Source organism: Staurois parvus, unplaced genomic scaffold (genome assembly GCF_062004578.1).
Source record: "Staurois parvus isolate SC_StPar_1 unplaced genomic scaffold, SC_StPar_1.0 ptg000012l, whole genome shotgun sequence".
NCBI lineage: Eukaryota > Metazoa > Chordata > Amphibia > Anura > Ranidae > Staurois > Staurois parvus.
In genome coordinates this window covers 7,124,725-7,140,787 of record NW_028317808.1, presented here as the reverse complement: position 1 = coordinate 7,140,787, position 16,063 = coordinate 7,124,725, and the positions used below count along the sequence as shown (strand labels likewise).

Sequence of the window (16,063 nt, the reverse complement as noted above, 5' to 3'; positions counted from 1 at the left end):
TCGCTGATCGCCACCATTACTAGTATTAAGAAAAAAAATTTCCAGTATATATACCACCATTTGTAAACGCTATAACTATCACATAAACCAATTAATTTACATGTATTGGGATTTTTTTACTTTTACTTTTTACTGGACATGTTTAATAGCAAAAAGTCAAAAACATTTTTTTTTCAAAATTGTCGGTTATTTTCTTGTTTATAGCACAAAAAATAAAAACGCACAGACGATCAAATACCACCAAAAGAAATTTCTATACATGGGGAAAAAAGTACATAAATTTCATTTGGGTGCAGCGCTGCATGACCGTGCAATTGTCAGTTAAAGTAATTCAGCGCCGTATCGCAAAAAGTGGCCTGGTCAGGAAGGGGGATAAATCCTCTGGAGGGCAAGTGGTTAAAGTGATACTAAAGGGGTTCTTTTTTTTCATAACCAATATGTCATACTTACCTGCTCTGTGCAATGGTTTTGCTCAGAGCAGCCCCGATGCTACTCTTCTCGGGGACCCCGCAGGTGCTCCTGGCTTCTCCTCCCTGAGCTGCTTGCTCTGGGAGCACTCATGCATGCTTGCTCCTGAGCCATCTCTGTGTATCTATAAGGCACACAAAGAGTGGCTCAGCCCCACTCCTCACTGGCTGTGATTGACAGCGGCGGGCGCCAATGACTCCCGCTGTTATGTTTCAGCCAGTGAGGAGGAAGAGAACCAGGAGAGCCGCTGCTCTCATGCACATTGCTGGATCGAGATGGGGCTCAGGTGAGTATTAGGGGGGCTGAGGCGGAAGCTGCACAATTAAGGTTTTTTTTACCTTCATGCATAGATTGCATTAATGTAAAAAACCTTCAGCTTTTAAAATCACTTTAAGTCTGACAAGGCTAATTTCTGTGATGTAACTATGGTGAAAGCTGTGAAAATGTGATGTTCAGTATTGACTGAAGTGTTGAAAAGCATGAAATGTACTTATTTAATAGCAATGATGAGATGTAATCCATGCTAATTAATGAAAATGAGTCCTTCCTATTAATATTATGCAAACGAATTCCATTGCTGCCACTCATTCTCTTTTACTTGTTTATTGTTACAGAACATATTATATTATGTGCATGTAAAATATTACACAATATAAAAACACATTTTAGGCGCACAATCTTTTTTACATACCTTATAGGAATGTTATTACGTGTCCATGTTATTTCTGGCGGCGGATATGAATCAACTGCACATATAAAAGTGGCAACATCTTCCACTAATCCATCAAGTGTCTCCAGAGGAGTAGTGATGAAAGGAGCTAAATTAGAAACACATAACAATCAATTACCACATACTCAAGCAGATATCTAGAAACATCCAGTATCAGTAAAACGCAGAGATATGAATAATTGTCATTCAGATACTCTGTTGATAACCACACTTGCATGAACACCAAACTAGAAGATACTGACCTAATGAGCATAAAAACAGTACACCAAAGACTTAAATACGTTGGCCACTGTTCACCCTTGAGCAAAAGCGTAGGTAGGCTATGTTAAGTTTTTTCTTTTTTCTTTCTTTTTCATGCAAAGTGCTATACAGGAGCTTTATTGGCGCAGGATCATGTATTTTTTGCCCCATGGACGTTTTTATGGGAGCACCTGAAAAATTAGCATAACACATGTTCTTGCTAATTTTTTGTGAGCTCCCATTGAAGTATTTGGAGCCCAAAACATCCCATTCTGCTTCAAAAGTAACTCACGTATCTTTTTCATATTCAGGCATTAAGCTACGTGCACCTGAATGCTCAAATATGAACAGGGACTATTTACTAGCTTGTTGAGCAGCTTCGAGCTAAAACACTCAAACACTGAGCCCTGGTTCACACTGATGCGGTGCGGAATTCACAGTGTTTCTGTACCGCATCAGAATCGCACCCTGTTCATGCGAACCGCTGCGGGTGTGTATGTTAAGCTAACAACACCCCGAAAGAGGTCAGCAAAATACAGTGCAGTGTGCAGAATCGGATCGCATAGGTGTGAATACCTATGTGATCCGATTCTAGTGTGGACCCAAAAAAGGGTCCTGCACCTTGTTGGTGCGGGTGTGGTGCGATTAGATCCATATAAAATGTATGGCTCCAATCGCACCGCACACAAATCGCATGTGATTTGCACAGGAATGCAGTGCGGTTCCTTTGCAAATCACATATGATATACCGCACCACATATTTATTTATTTATTATTTATTTCAGGTACTTATATAGCGCCGTCAATTTACGCAGCGCTCTACATATATATTATACATTCACATCAGTCCCTAACCCTCAAGGGGTGTACAATCTAAGGTCCCTAACTCACATTCATACATACACATACTAGGGACAATTTAGACAGGATCCAATTTACCTACCAGCATGTCTTTGGAGTGTGGAAGGAAACCGGAATACCCAGAGGAAACCCACACATATGTGTGAACCCAGGCTAAATGTGAGGTTAAAGCAATAGCAGTGCCTTATATTACATATAATAATAACTGAAGATGCAATGCAGTCACTCAAGTCCTTAGCAGTCTTGAAGAGCAGGGTTATGAGACTTTATTTTCACTACAGATTGTGCAGCTGACAACAATAAATAAAGTGAACCTGTGTAACCCTTTGAATATCAAATCAAGGAAATAAAAGAAAAATATTTTATCTATTATATGATTGCGTGAACATTCACTATGCTTTGTAAAACAACCTATTTTTTTTGGTAAATAACTCCATAATTTCCTTGGAGTCCACAAAGTTCCCCATTTACATCTGAATCCATAGAGTTCCCCTTTACATCTAAATCTGACAGAATAGAATTACCTTTTATCTGATGGACATAAAGAATATTGAGCCACATGAGTGTGGAACAAACTATATATAAACCACTTCATGACCAAACTGTTTCCCCTTCTTCCTGCCAGGCCATATTAAAGTTTTCAGTGCTGTCACACTTTGAATGAGAGTTATGCAACACTTCATAGATAGATAGAACAGTGGCAGTGATCAGGAACCCTGTTTCTGGCTGTAGTGGTCTGGTGACAGTTAGAATTGTGTAGCAGAGATCAGGAACACTGTTGCTGGCTTACACTGATCTGGTGACAGTTAGAATTGTGTAGCAGAGATCAGGAACACTGTTGATGGCTTACACCGGTCTGGTGACCGATTTGTGTAGCAGAGATCAGGAACACTGTTGCTGGCTTACACCGATCTGGTGACAGATTTGTGTAGCAGAGATCAGAAACACTGTTGCTGGCTTACACCGGTCTGGTGACAGAATTGTGTAGCAGAGATCAGGAACACTGTTGCTGGCTTACACCGGTCTGGTGACAGAATTGTGTAGCAGAGATCAGGAACACTATTGCTGGCTTACACCGGTCTGGTGACAGAATTGTGTAGCAGAGATCAGGAACTGTCAGGGAATGGGAAGATCGCCGCTGCGATCGAATCTGCACATGCGTAGAATCCTGACAAAACGTACAGGCAGGCAGGCACTAGGACCCAGGCGTGCCTGTCACAAATGACGGGCTAGGCAAGCACTAGGACCCAGGAGTGCCTGTCAGGAGTCGGGTGGACTATTTAAACCCGGCTCTTGCAATGCTCAAGTACCGTATGGTCTTATCTGTGTTCCTGAGTTCCTGTGAGTAGATTGTTTGTTGCCGAACCTGCCTGACCCTGATTTGCTGTCCGTCTCCTGCTCTGATCCCTGGCTTTGTCTGACCATTCTCCTGCTTAACCCTGTACGTTCTGACCTCCTGCTAACGAACCCGGCTTGTGACCTGTTTATCCCTCTGCCTGCTGATTTTGTACTACGCCGCCACCACTGTTACCGACCCGGCTTGCCTGACGCTGCTCCTGTTACCTCCTCACATCAGACTCTCACCTGCTATACACCTCCAACGGTGCTTCTACCACAGCTGGGTGAACCCAGGGGCCGCGACCTGGTCTCGGCCTGCTCCAAGTCCATCCCCACCATCAGGGGCCCTGGTGAACAAGCAGGTCGGAGCTTAGATTCCGCGCCTTGGGGGAATCCAGTCTGTGGAGTGCTAGAGGCTACCGCAGTGGGGTCCCTGACAGAACCATACGGCCATGTCAGAGTCTGGAGGAGGACCTTCACCCTGGGAAGAGATGTGCCAACATCTGGCGGCACTCACACAGGCAGTGAAGACCCTGGAAGAGGGATACAAGCACCTGGAGGGACAGGTCCAGAGCCTGGCCGCACCAACACCCACAACTCCAGGCCCAGTGGGTGCGCCTCTGACCATGGGTGCAGCGGGGTCTGCAGTTGGAGCAGCATTTACCATCCCCCCGCCAGAGCCAAGAGTGCCGACCCCTGAGCGGTTCAGTGGGGACCGAGGGAAGTTCAGGGCCTTCCAAAATTCCTGCCAGCTGTACTTTGACCTGCAACCCCGGACCTTCTCTTCTGAATCGGTGAAGGTAGGATTTGTCATATCCTTGCTGCAGGGGGAGCCCCAGGGATGGGCTCATCGCCTGATGGAGGCCCACCACCCACATTTAAATACTGTCACCACATTCTTTAAGGCGATGGCACAACTGTACGATGACCCGCATCGAGCCGCCTCGGCCGAAGCAGCTCTCTATTCATTACAACAGGGACGCCGGGCAGCGGAGGACTATGCCGCTGAGTTGAGGCAATGGAGTGGAGACACACAGTGGAATGATGCAGCTTTACGCCACCAGTTCTGGTTGGGACTGTCAGAACCATTGAAGGACGAGTTAGCGAGAACAGAAATTCCAGACTCCTTGGAAGGTTTAATCGATCGGGCCATACAGATCGATCGCCGACTGCGGGAAAGGAGACAGGAGAGGTCCAGCCAGGGGCAGAGAACTTCATGGATGATGCCCAGAGTACCAGTCATGCCAAGGGTCAGTGTCAGCAGTCGGAGCTCTGAACCGTCCGAGGGGGCCGAGCCTATGCAACTCGGCCTGATGCGGCCTACTCTTTCTACTGAGGAACGACAGAGGCGTCGAGCCAATAACCTGTGTCTTTACTGCGGAGCAGCGGGTCATATGGTGCGTTCCTGTCCGAAGAAAGACTGTAAGTTCTCTTCTATTCCTTTTAATATATCTGCTGTATGTGAAGGCAACCCCACTCACTTGGCTGTACCTGTGTCCTTTCAGCTTCCCGGAGGAAGCACACAGGTGATGGCTATCATTGATTCTGGGGCCTGTAGTTGCTTTGTCGATCTCGGTTTCGCTACCCAGCACCAAATACCGTTGCTCGCCAAAGAACACAGGGTGAATATTTTTCTGGCGGATGGGTCTCGGATAAAATCGGGGACGGTAGACCGGGAAACCCCTCCTATACATACCACAGTGGCGGGTTATCACCAGGAGTTTCTCCGCTTGGACGCCATTGCGTCCCCCCTATTTCCAGTTATTCTGGGGCTCCCTTGGCTACGAGCTCACGACCCCCAAATTGACTGGAAGACCGGGTCAATCCAGTTCCACTCACGATACTGTCAGGAACATTGCCTACCTAGGGCATCACTAGATACCCCGGCCTTATTAACTGTAAGCTCCGAGGCCAAGTTAACTCAGATGGTACCTGCAGCTTACCACAAATTCGTAGACGTGTTTAGTCCACGGGGGGCAGAGGTTCTTCCCCCACATCGGGCCTATGATTGCCCCATCGATCTGCTCCCGGGCTCCGAGATTCCTTTTGGCCGCATTTTTCCCTTATCTGAGCGGGAACTAGGGGCTTTAAGAGAATATATTGATGAGAGCCTCCGGAAGGGATTTATCCGCCCTTCCACATCCCCGGCCGGGGCAGGGATTTTCTTTGTTGAAAAGAAGGACGGATCCCTAAGACCGTGTGTTGATTACAGAGACCTCAATAAGATTACTGTCAAAAACCGCTACCCCCTTCCTTTGGTCCCAGAATTATTTCAGAGATTAAGGACGGCATCCATCTTCTCCAAGTTGGACCTCAGGGGTGCCTATAACTTGGTTCGGATACGTGAGGGAGACGAGTGGAAAACAGCGTTTCGCACTCGGTTCGGACATTTTGAATGTCTTGTCATGCCTTTTGGGCTATGTAATGCACCGGCCACCTTCCAGCACTTTGTCAATGACATTTTCAGGGACTTTCTGGATATCTTTGTCATTGTCTATTTGGACGATATCCTGATATTTTCCTCTTCCCTGGAAGCACATCGGGGACATGTTAAGAGTGTGCTGGAACATCTCCGTCAGCATGGCCTTTATGCGAAAGCCGAGAAATGCTGCTTTGAACAGGAAAGCATTTCATTTCTTGGTTTAATAATCTCCACTACGGGGATCGCTATGGACCCACAAAAAATCTCAGCTATCCTGGAATGGCCTGCCCCCACGGATAAGAAGGGAGTTCAGAGATTTATTGGATTCGCCAATTTTTATAGAAAGTTCATAAAGAACTTCTCAGGCCTGGTAGCGCCCATTACCCAGCTCACCAAGGTAGGAGTTCGTTTCCAATGGACTCCAGCTGCAAAGGTAGCTTTTGACGCATTGAAAAAACTATTTACAACGGCTCCCATTCTGAGCCACCCTGACGCATCCCTACCCTACATACTAGAGGTAGACGCATCAGAAGTGGCTGTTGGAGCAGTATTGTCACAGAGGGTAGGGGCCAAGGAGCTAATGCATCCAGTGGCTTTTTTCTCCAGGAAGCTATCCCCTTCTGAAAGGAACTACGATATTGGGGATAGGGAGTTACTAGCCATTAAGACAGCTCTGGAGGAATGGCGTTATCTGCTAGAGGGGGCCCTACACCCCATTCTGGTCTATACTGACCACAAAAACCTGGAGTATTTAAAAACAGCCAAACGCCTCCGTCCACGCCAGGCCAGATGGGCACTGTTTTTCGCGAGATTTAGTCTTCACATACCGTATCGTCCTGGGTCAAAGAACACTAAGCCTGATGCCCTTTCTCGGATGTTCGAGGATCCTAGGGAGACGCCCCAGCCAGACACCATCCTGCCGGCAGGTAGCTTTCTATTGCTACAGTCAGAACTACTGTCTAAATTGCAGGCGGCCTCCAACCGATTTCCTGACCTGCCTGGGGTCTCCCTGCTGAACAAGGAGGGTCTCTTTTGGAGAGGGGAACAGGTCGTGGTACCCAAGGAGGTCCAATCCCTGGTGTTGGGGTTTTGTCATGACCATCCCCTAGCAGGACACTTCGGGATACATAAGACGTTAGAGCTGACACGACGCACATTTTGGTGGCCAAACATGGCCAAGGACTGTGAAGCATATGTGAAATCTTGCCCCGTCTGTAACCGAAACAAACCCACCAGAGACAAGGCCTGGGGCCTATTGAAACCACTGCCAATACCTGACCGACCTTGGAGTATGATCTCGTTAGATTTTATTGTTGACTTGCCACCCTCACGAGACCACACTGTGATCTTTGTTGTTGTGGACCGCCTGTCTAAAATGGCCCATTTTCTGCCACTAGCCAAGACACCATCAGCTTCCGAAACAGCCCAAGTATTTATCAAAGAGATTGTGAGGCTGCACGGAGTGCCAAAAGAGATTGTCTCGGACCGTGGAGTACAGTTTACTTCCAGATTCTGGAAAGCATTATGTGAGGGGCTGGCGATTAAGTTATCTTTCTCGTCAGCATATCACCCCCAGACAAACGGGCAGACAGAACGAACTAATCAAACGCTTGAGCAATACCTGAGATGCTATACATCTTTCCTGCAGGATGACTGGCTGACACTTCTACCAATGGCAGAATTTGCATATAACAATGCGAATCATTCTGCCACCAACCAATCCCCGTTTTTCGCTAATTATGGGTTTCACCCTACCTTCCTGCCAGACCTGGTTCCTGAGAACTCAGTCCCAGCGGCCCAGGACACCTTAGAATTCTTCACTGCCAATAACAAGCTACTACAAGAGACAATGGCTAAGGCCCAAGAGGACAGTAAAAGGTTCTGTGACAGGAGGAGAAAGGGAGAATTGGCTATACATCCTGGGGATCGGGTTTGGTTGTCAACGGTCAACCTGAAACTGACTTGACCGTCCAGAAAATTGGCACCCAAGTTTGTGGGGCCCTTCCAGGTAGAACGTAAGGTTAACAAAGTAGCGTTTAAATTGACTCTCCCTGAATCCCTCAAGATACACCCAGTCTTCCATGTATCGTTGTTGAAGCCTGTGGTTGCAGACCCCTTTTTAGACCGCAGGTCTAGACCTCCAGAAGCCATAGACATCAATGGGGAGGAGGAATTTGAGGTGGAAGCAATTTTGGATTGTAGGAGGAGGGGTGGTCAGGTACAATATTTAATTAAGTGGAAAGGCTATGGGCCGGAGGAAAACTCGTGGGAACCTGCCCAGAACGTCCATGCCCCCAGATTGATGCGGGAATTCCTACGTAATCAGCCTCAAAGGAGGAATCGGGTGGGCATCCGGAGGCTGCCCGTAAGGGGGGGGCAATGTCAGGGAATGGGAAGATCGCCGCTGCGATCGAATCTGCACATGCGTAGAATCCTGACAAAACGTACAGGCAGGCAGGCACTAGGACCCAGGCGTGCCTGTCACAAATGACGGGCTAGGCAAGCACTAGGACCCAGGAGTGCCTGTCAGGAGTCGGGTGGACTATTTAAACCCGGCTCTTGCAATGCTCAAGTGCCGTATGGTCTTATCTGTGTTCCTGAGTTCCTGTGAGTAGATTGTTTGTTGCCTGACCCTGATTTGCTGTCCGTCTCCTGCTCTGATCCCTGGCTTTGTCTGACCATTCTCCTGCTTAACCCTGTACGTTCTGACCTCCTGCTAACGAACCCGGCTTGTGACCTGTTTATCCCTCTGCCTGCTGATTTTGTACTACGCCGCCACCACTGTTACCGACCCGGCTTGCCTGACGCTGCTCCTGTTACCTCCTCACATCAGACTCTCACCTGCTATACACCTCCAACGGTGCTTCTACCACAGCTGGGTGAACCCAGGGGCCGCGACCTGGTCTCGGCCTGCTCCAAGTCCATCCCCACCATCAGGGGCCCTGGTGAACAAGCAGGTCGGAGCTTAGATTCCGTGCCTTGGGGGAATCCAGTCTGTGGAGTGCTAGAGGCTACCGCAGTGGGGTCCCTGACAGGAACACTGTTGCTGGCTTACAACTATCTGGTGACAGAATTGTGTAGCAGAGATCAGAAACACTGTTGCTGGCTTACACCGATCTGGTGACAAACTTTTGTAGCAGAGATCAGGGACACTGTTGCTGACTTACACCGATCTGGTGACAAAATTGTGTAGCAGAGATCAGGAACACTGTTGCTGACTTACACCGATCTGGTGACAAAATTGTGTAGCAGAGATCAGGAACACTGTTGCTGGCTTACACCGATCTGGTGACAAAAGTTTGTAGCAGAGATTAGGAACGCTGTTGCTGGCTTACAACTATCTGATGACAGAATTGTGTAGCAGAGATCAGGAACACTGTTGCTGGCTTACACTGATCTGGTGACAGAATTGTGTAGCAGAGATCAGGAACACTGTTGCTGGCTTACACCGATCTGGTGACAGAATTGTGTAGCAGAGATCAGAAACACTGTTGCTGGCTTACACCAGTCTGGTGACAGAATTGTGTAGCAGAGATCAGGAACACTGTTGCTGGCTTACACCGGTCTGGTGACAGAATTGTGTAGCAGAGATCAGGAACACTTGCTGGCTTACACCGATCTGGTGACAAAATTGTGTAGCAGAGATCAGGAACACTGTTGCTGGCTTACAACTATCTGATGACAGAATTGTGTAGCAGAGATCAGAAACACTGTTTCTGGCTTACACTGATCTAGTGACAGAATTGTGTAGCAGAGATCAGGAACACTGTTGCTGGCTTACACCGATCTGGTGACAAAATTTTGTAGCAGAGATCAGGGACACTGTTGCTGACTTACACCGATCTGGTGACAAAATTGTGTAGCAGAGATCAGGAACACTGTTGCTGGCTTACACCGATCTGGTGACAAATGTTTGTAGCAGAGATTAGGAACACTGTTGCTGGCTTACAACTATCTGATGACAGAATTGTGTAGCAGAGATCAGGAACACTGTTGCTGGCTTACACTGATCTGGTGACAGAATTGTGTAGCAGAGATCAGGAACACTGTTGCTGGCTTACACTGATCTGGTGACAAAATTGTGTAGCAGAGATCAGGAACACTGTTGCTGGCTTACACTGATCTGGTGACAGAATTGTGTAGCAGAGATCAGGAACACTGTTGCTGGCTTACACCGATCTGGTGACAAAATTTTGTAGCAGAGATTAGGAACACTCTTGCTGGCTTACACCAATCTGGTGACAGATTTGTGTAGCAGAGATCAGGAACACTGTTGCTGGCTTACACCGATCTGGTGACAGAATTGTGTAGCAGAGATCAGGAACACTTGCTGGCTTACACCGATCTGGTGACAGAATTGTGTAGCAGAGATCAGAAACACTGTTGCTGGCTTATACTGATCTGGTGACAAAATTTTGTAGCAGAGATCAGGGACACTGTTGCTGACTTACACCGATCTGGTGACAAATGTTTGTAGCAGAGATTAGGAACACTGTTGCTGGCTTACAACTATCTGATGACAGAATTGTGTAGCAGAGATCAGAAACACTGTTGCTGGCTTACAACTATCTGATGACAGAATTGTGTAGTAGAGATCAGGAACACTGTTGCTGGCTTACACTGATCTGGTGACAAAATTGTGTGGCACAATCAGGGACACCATTGCTGGCATGCACTGGTCTGGTGACACTTAGACTAGCATCATGATTATCAGGAAAACTGTTGTTTGATGCATTGTTCTGGTGAAACTGTGACTGGTGTTGTGGAGATCGGAAGCACTGGCTGCACTAGTGGGGTTCATTCACACATGAGGTTGGGGGGTACTAAAACCGTGTTGTTGAGCTGTGGTTTTGCTGCCTCTCAAACACTACCTTGTTAGTTGCAGAGGCAATCACCAGGAATGTACACATGCTGGGGCTGTGATGCTTTGCATCGAACACAAATAGCTCCACAGAGAGCATTGCACATATGAACCAGTCCTTATGGTGATACTATAGCTGGTGTGGTGGCAATCAAGGACACTAGGATTGGTGTGGCAGTGATCAGGGACATTAGGATTGGTGGGGCAGTGATCAGGGACACTGTAACTAGTATGGCAGTGATCAGGGACACTGTGAATTGGCGGCAGTGATTAGGGACAGTGACTGGTTTGGCAGTAATTAGGAACACTGACTGACAGCACTGGTCTGGTGACATTGTACTGCTGTGGTGGGGAGCAAAGACAATGGCTGATGGCACTGACATACAGTGATATCAGAGCAGCCAGCCATTGTACTAGGTCACCTTCACAGCAATACAATATCACCATAGTAACACTGTAACGCTGTATCACTCTAAGGGGGGGGGGTCAGGATTTTTGTTTTACACACACTGCGATTGCTTATACAGTCACAATATGCCCAACAAGTATATGGTGGCAGTGGTGGAATTTTACTGCTTGGGCAGTATAGGGTCAGATTAGATCAGTATAGTTTCAGGTTAGGGCAGTTTGGTGTTAGACTAGGGCTATATAGTGTCAGGCTAGGGAAGTATAGTGGTAGGCTAGGGGAGTATAGTGGCAGTCTAGAGCAGTATAATGTCAGGCTAGAAGAGTTTAGTGTCAGGCTAGGGATGTATAGTATCCAGCTAGGGCAATATATTGTCAGGTTAGTGCAGTATAATGGAAGTCCAGGGCTCTATAGTGTCAGGCTAGGGTAGTATAGTGTCAGACCATGGCAGTAAAGTGGCAAGCTAGGGCAGTATTATATGAGGCTAGGGCTATTTAGTGCCAAGCTGGGGCAGTCTGTAAAAGTGGCATATGCCTTTCCTAATGATAAGATTAGCGATCCCTGGAGAATTCCCTTGTACCCACTTTCTGAAAGCAAGGTGGGATAAGGACAGAAACACACACTTTTGTGATCAAGAGTATCACCCCAATGTTTGTAACCATGCAGATTTCACCATCGATGTGCTTCATCTTTCTATTTTGTTCTCTTTTAATGTGTTCTTTGTATATATATGTGAAAATCAATAAAAATTGTTAATATAAAAAAAAAAAAAGAGTATCACCCCATTATGTGCGCTTCTGAGTTTTATGGCCACATCCCATTTGGCTTCCTCCAAGAATGGAGAAAACAGGAACAAAATATTTTTATGCATTATATACTCTCTTTGAGTAATCTCTGCTTCTAAAATCAATTTACTAGAAGTTTAAACATTACATCTGTTTAAAGAGAAAGATTTTTGAGTCTGGACCAGCTATATAAGAGGACTTATACTGTGCATCTGGAAATGGGTAAATATATATTTGTTATGCGATTTGCAAGATTTATTGTTATTGCATAGGCAAGGGGAAAAACCTAGAAGAATCAATTTTAACACCTCAATAAGCATCCACACTGCATTGATTCATCTATCTCTAATCTGTTTGTTGCATAACCAAGATCTTATCCAGCTGTAATGGATTCAAATGTAAAACAGATCAATCTTTTTAACAATTTTCTACTTTCATTTTCAGAGAAGAAACAACATTACTTTGCTGCTGTACAAACCCCGAATCTTCAATACAAATGTTCACAAGTACACTTAGGAAAAATTAACACAATTAAATCCTTCCTGTTCAAAGGATAACTAAACCCAAGTCCTTAGATGTGGTAACTGCATTAGTTCCAATTGTTCAGGCTAAGCAAGTACAAAAAACATCTGTTGATCGTACCAGAAATGCAATGTCCTGGTCACTTCATATGACATGAACTTGAAGTGACACTAATCTCTAGTTTAAAAAGAAAATCAAGTATATATTCCTAAAAGATAACTAAAGGCAAAACGTTGTTTTTCGTTTTTGATAGAGTGTAGAGTGATTAGAACTCTTGTCAGTTATTATTGCTGTCTGTGCCCCTGTTAAGGACATTCATCCTCTCTATTTGTCCTGTTTTCCATTATGTGAAAGTAAAAGAAAATCTCACAGTGGCTAAATGGTTAGCACTCCTGCTGGGCAGTACTAGGGTTGTTGGTTTAAATCCCAGCCACAGTACCACCTGCCTGGAGTTTGCATGTTCTCCCTGTGCAGGTTTCCTCCCACTCTCCAAAGACATGCTGGTAGGTTAATTGGATCCTGTCTAAATAGGCCCTAGTATGTGTATGTATGAATGCAAGTTATTTTATTTAAATATAGGTACTTAGATAGCACTGTCAATTTTACATGGTGCTTTACATGCATATATTGTACATTCACATCAGTCCCTAACCCTCAAGGGGCATACAATCTAAGGCCCCTAACTTACATTCATACATACACATACTAGGGACAATTTAGACAGAATCCAATTAACCTACCAGCATGTCTTTGAAGTATGAGAGGAAACCAGAGTATCTGGAGGAATCCCAGGCAGACACAGGCAGAGCATGCAAACTCTAGGCAGATGGTGCCATGGTTGGGATTTGAACCAACAACCCTAGTACTGTCAAGCAGAAGTACAAACCATTTAGCCACTGTGCTAAGACCTTAGATTGTACGCCCCTTGAGGGTAAAGGACTGATGTGAATGCACCATATATATGTAAAGCACTGCGTAAATTGATGAAAATGTCCCCAGAAAAGTAATACAGGGGAAATCTTCCATTGGGGATACTAGTTCTGGGAACCTGGGAGTCCCCAAGGAATTCTCCTATTTCCACTCACTTCCTGTTTGGCTATTGGACAGAAAGTGAAGGAAAATATCTGTAATAGGACACAGATGGCGGAACAAAATCTGACAGGGGTTATAACCCTTCCTTACTCTATCCAAAATGAGAAAGTTCTACTTTAACCACTTGCCTACCAGCACTTTCACCCCCTTCCTGCTCAGGCCAATTTTCAGATTTCAGTGATGTTGCACTTTGAATGACAATTGCGCAGTCATGCAACACTATACCCATATGAAATGTTATCTTTTTTTCACACAAATTGAGCTTTCTTTTGGTGGTATTTAATCACCACTGGGTGTTTTCTTTTTCTGCACTTTAAACAAACAAAGAGCAAAAAAAAAAAAAAGTTTTTTTTGGTTTCTATTATAAAATTTTGCAAACAGATAATTTTTCTCCTTCACTGATAGGAATTCTTTTTATTTCACATCTAATCCTTAATACCTAGCTCTGAGGACCCTCAGTGAGCTTATCTGTTATTGATAGTCATTCCTACACACTGGGGATTCAACTGTCTCCACAAACTGGAGGCAGTGGATTATTTCTGAAAGCAGGCCTGCTAATAGTCACTGTTGCTTCATTGTGAATGTCGTTACTTTTGCTCACAATTGCCAAGAGTGGTCAGATTTGCTGTCTGTGTTATTTTGTTATTCTTGACTCAGTTACCTCCAATTCCAATTTAAACTTCAATTTGGTTTATACTACTCTGTGTGTGAGTCCATTTTACAGGTGTGATTTATTTGGCTCACAAGAGCACGGTGGTGTCAGCAGGGCTTTCAACGAGAGGTCCAGATTGTCAGGGAACCCAAAATTTACTAAGCAACCCTTACGGGAGTAGTGCTACATTTATTTTTTGTCACAGTTTTTGGTCTTTTTCCATTTATATAGCAAAAAGTAAAAAACCCAGTGGTGATTAAATACCATCCAAAGAAAGCTTTATTTGTCTCAAAACAATGATAAAAATGTCATTTTTTTTATAATTTACTTTTTATTAATTTTTTAAAGAAAGTACATCAGAAAAGTTGCATAGAATTATGGAATAACAATCGTAAGGCAATGAACGAACAAAGAAACAGGCTCATCGATGATATGCATATAGGTACATACAATGTCAGTGCATTGCAGTGAATTAGCCGTCATTTTCAGACAGTTGAATAGACAAATCGTAAACGGAAAGATCCCACGGTTCCCAAACTGCTTCAAAGATGGTGACAGAGATAGCATGTAAGGCAGTGAGGTACTCCATTCATCTGATCTCTACTATAACCTTCACCAATTCCTAATGTGTAGGAGGCATAGTAGAAAGCCAATGCATGGGAATGGTTCTCCTGGGCACTGTTAAAACATGGGAGGAAAGTTTCCTGGCAAATTTAGAGAAGTCTTGAATAGGTAGGCCCAGCAAAAAGTGTATGGGCTCAAATGGAATCGGAGCCTGTAAAAGGAGCTGCAAAAGGTTAAGGACCTCTCTCCAGAGGGTGCAATGTATTGGCAAGTCCAAAAAATATGGAAAAGGGTGCCTATTTCATCAGCAGACAGGAGAAACACTCAGACTGCGGGCATGGAGAACATCAGGAGTCTTATACCAAAGTAAGTGTAAGTGTAAGTGTTTTCTTTATATACTACACAAATAGAAGGCCTGGAGGCAGCTTCCCAAATCCTACTCCATTGATCCAAGGCAGTATCACGTTGAAGGATTTGGGGCCATTTGCGCATATAAAGGTGTGTATCAAAAGAAAGGGGGCAGGCGTCTTGAAGCAGCTTATAAGTAGAGGATATTATGCCCCATTGGTATGAACCCTGAATGCAGATGTGTTCGAAGAGAGGCTTCTCAAGAGTTAGAGATGGGGCTTCGGAGGAGAAAAAGTGACATATCTGTAGATAAACATAATACTGGTGAGATGACACAAGGGTAGCTTTTTGAATCTCAGAAAAGGGTTTAAGCTTACGAGTCACTGGGTGGACCAAGTGTCACAATTGAAATTGTTCGGCCTTGGCCCAGGGACTCACTCAAGCCAAAGCCAAACTATCAGGGAGATTGGGATTAAATATGACATTAGTCAGAGGGGAACACAAAGAAGACAGGGCAAATCTAACGCTACACCGCCTCCATATGCATATAAAAATGTAATTTGGTTACAGTGTTGCATGACTGTGTAAGTGTCATTCCAAGTGTGAGAGCGCTGACAGCTGAAGATTGGCTTGGGAAGGAAGGGGGTGAAAGTGTCCAGTATTGAGGTGGAAAAAGTTGCTTTTGTTGTAAAATTTATCATAAGGGGAAAGTTCCTCTTTAACCTCCTCGGCGGTATGATTCTTTCCGATTTTTTGTGCTGAAAGCGGTACCAT

The 16,063-nt window shown here is 45.1% G+C and overlaps 1 protein-coding gene across 1 annotated transcript in view; it reads right to left on the bottom strand.

Moving 5' to 3' along the window:
• MUSK (muscle associated receptor tyrosine kinase) overlaps nt 1–16,063 on the bottom strand; it is a 214,889-nt gene that overhangs the window by 154,639 nt on the left and 44,187 nt on the right. Inside the window, exon 2 of the mRNA XM_089674715.1 lies at nt 1,160–1,286. Coding sequence (XP_089530841.1) covers nt 1,160–1,286 — 127 coding nt within the window. The remainder of the gene's footprint in view (nt 1–1,159; nt 1,287–16,063) is intronic.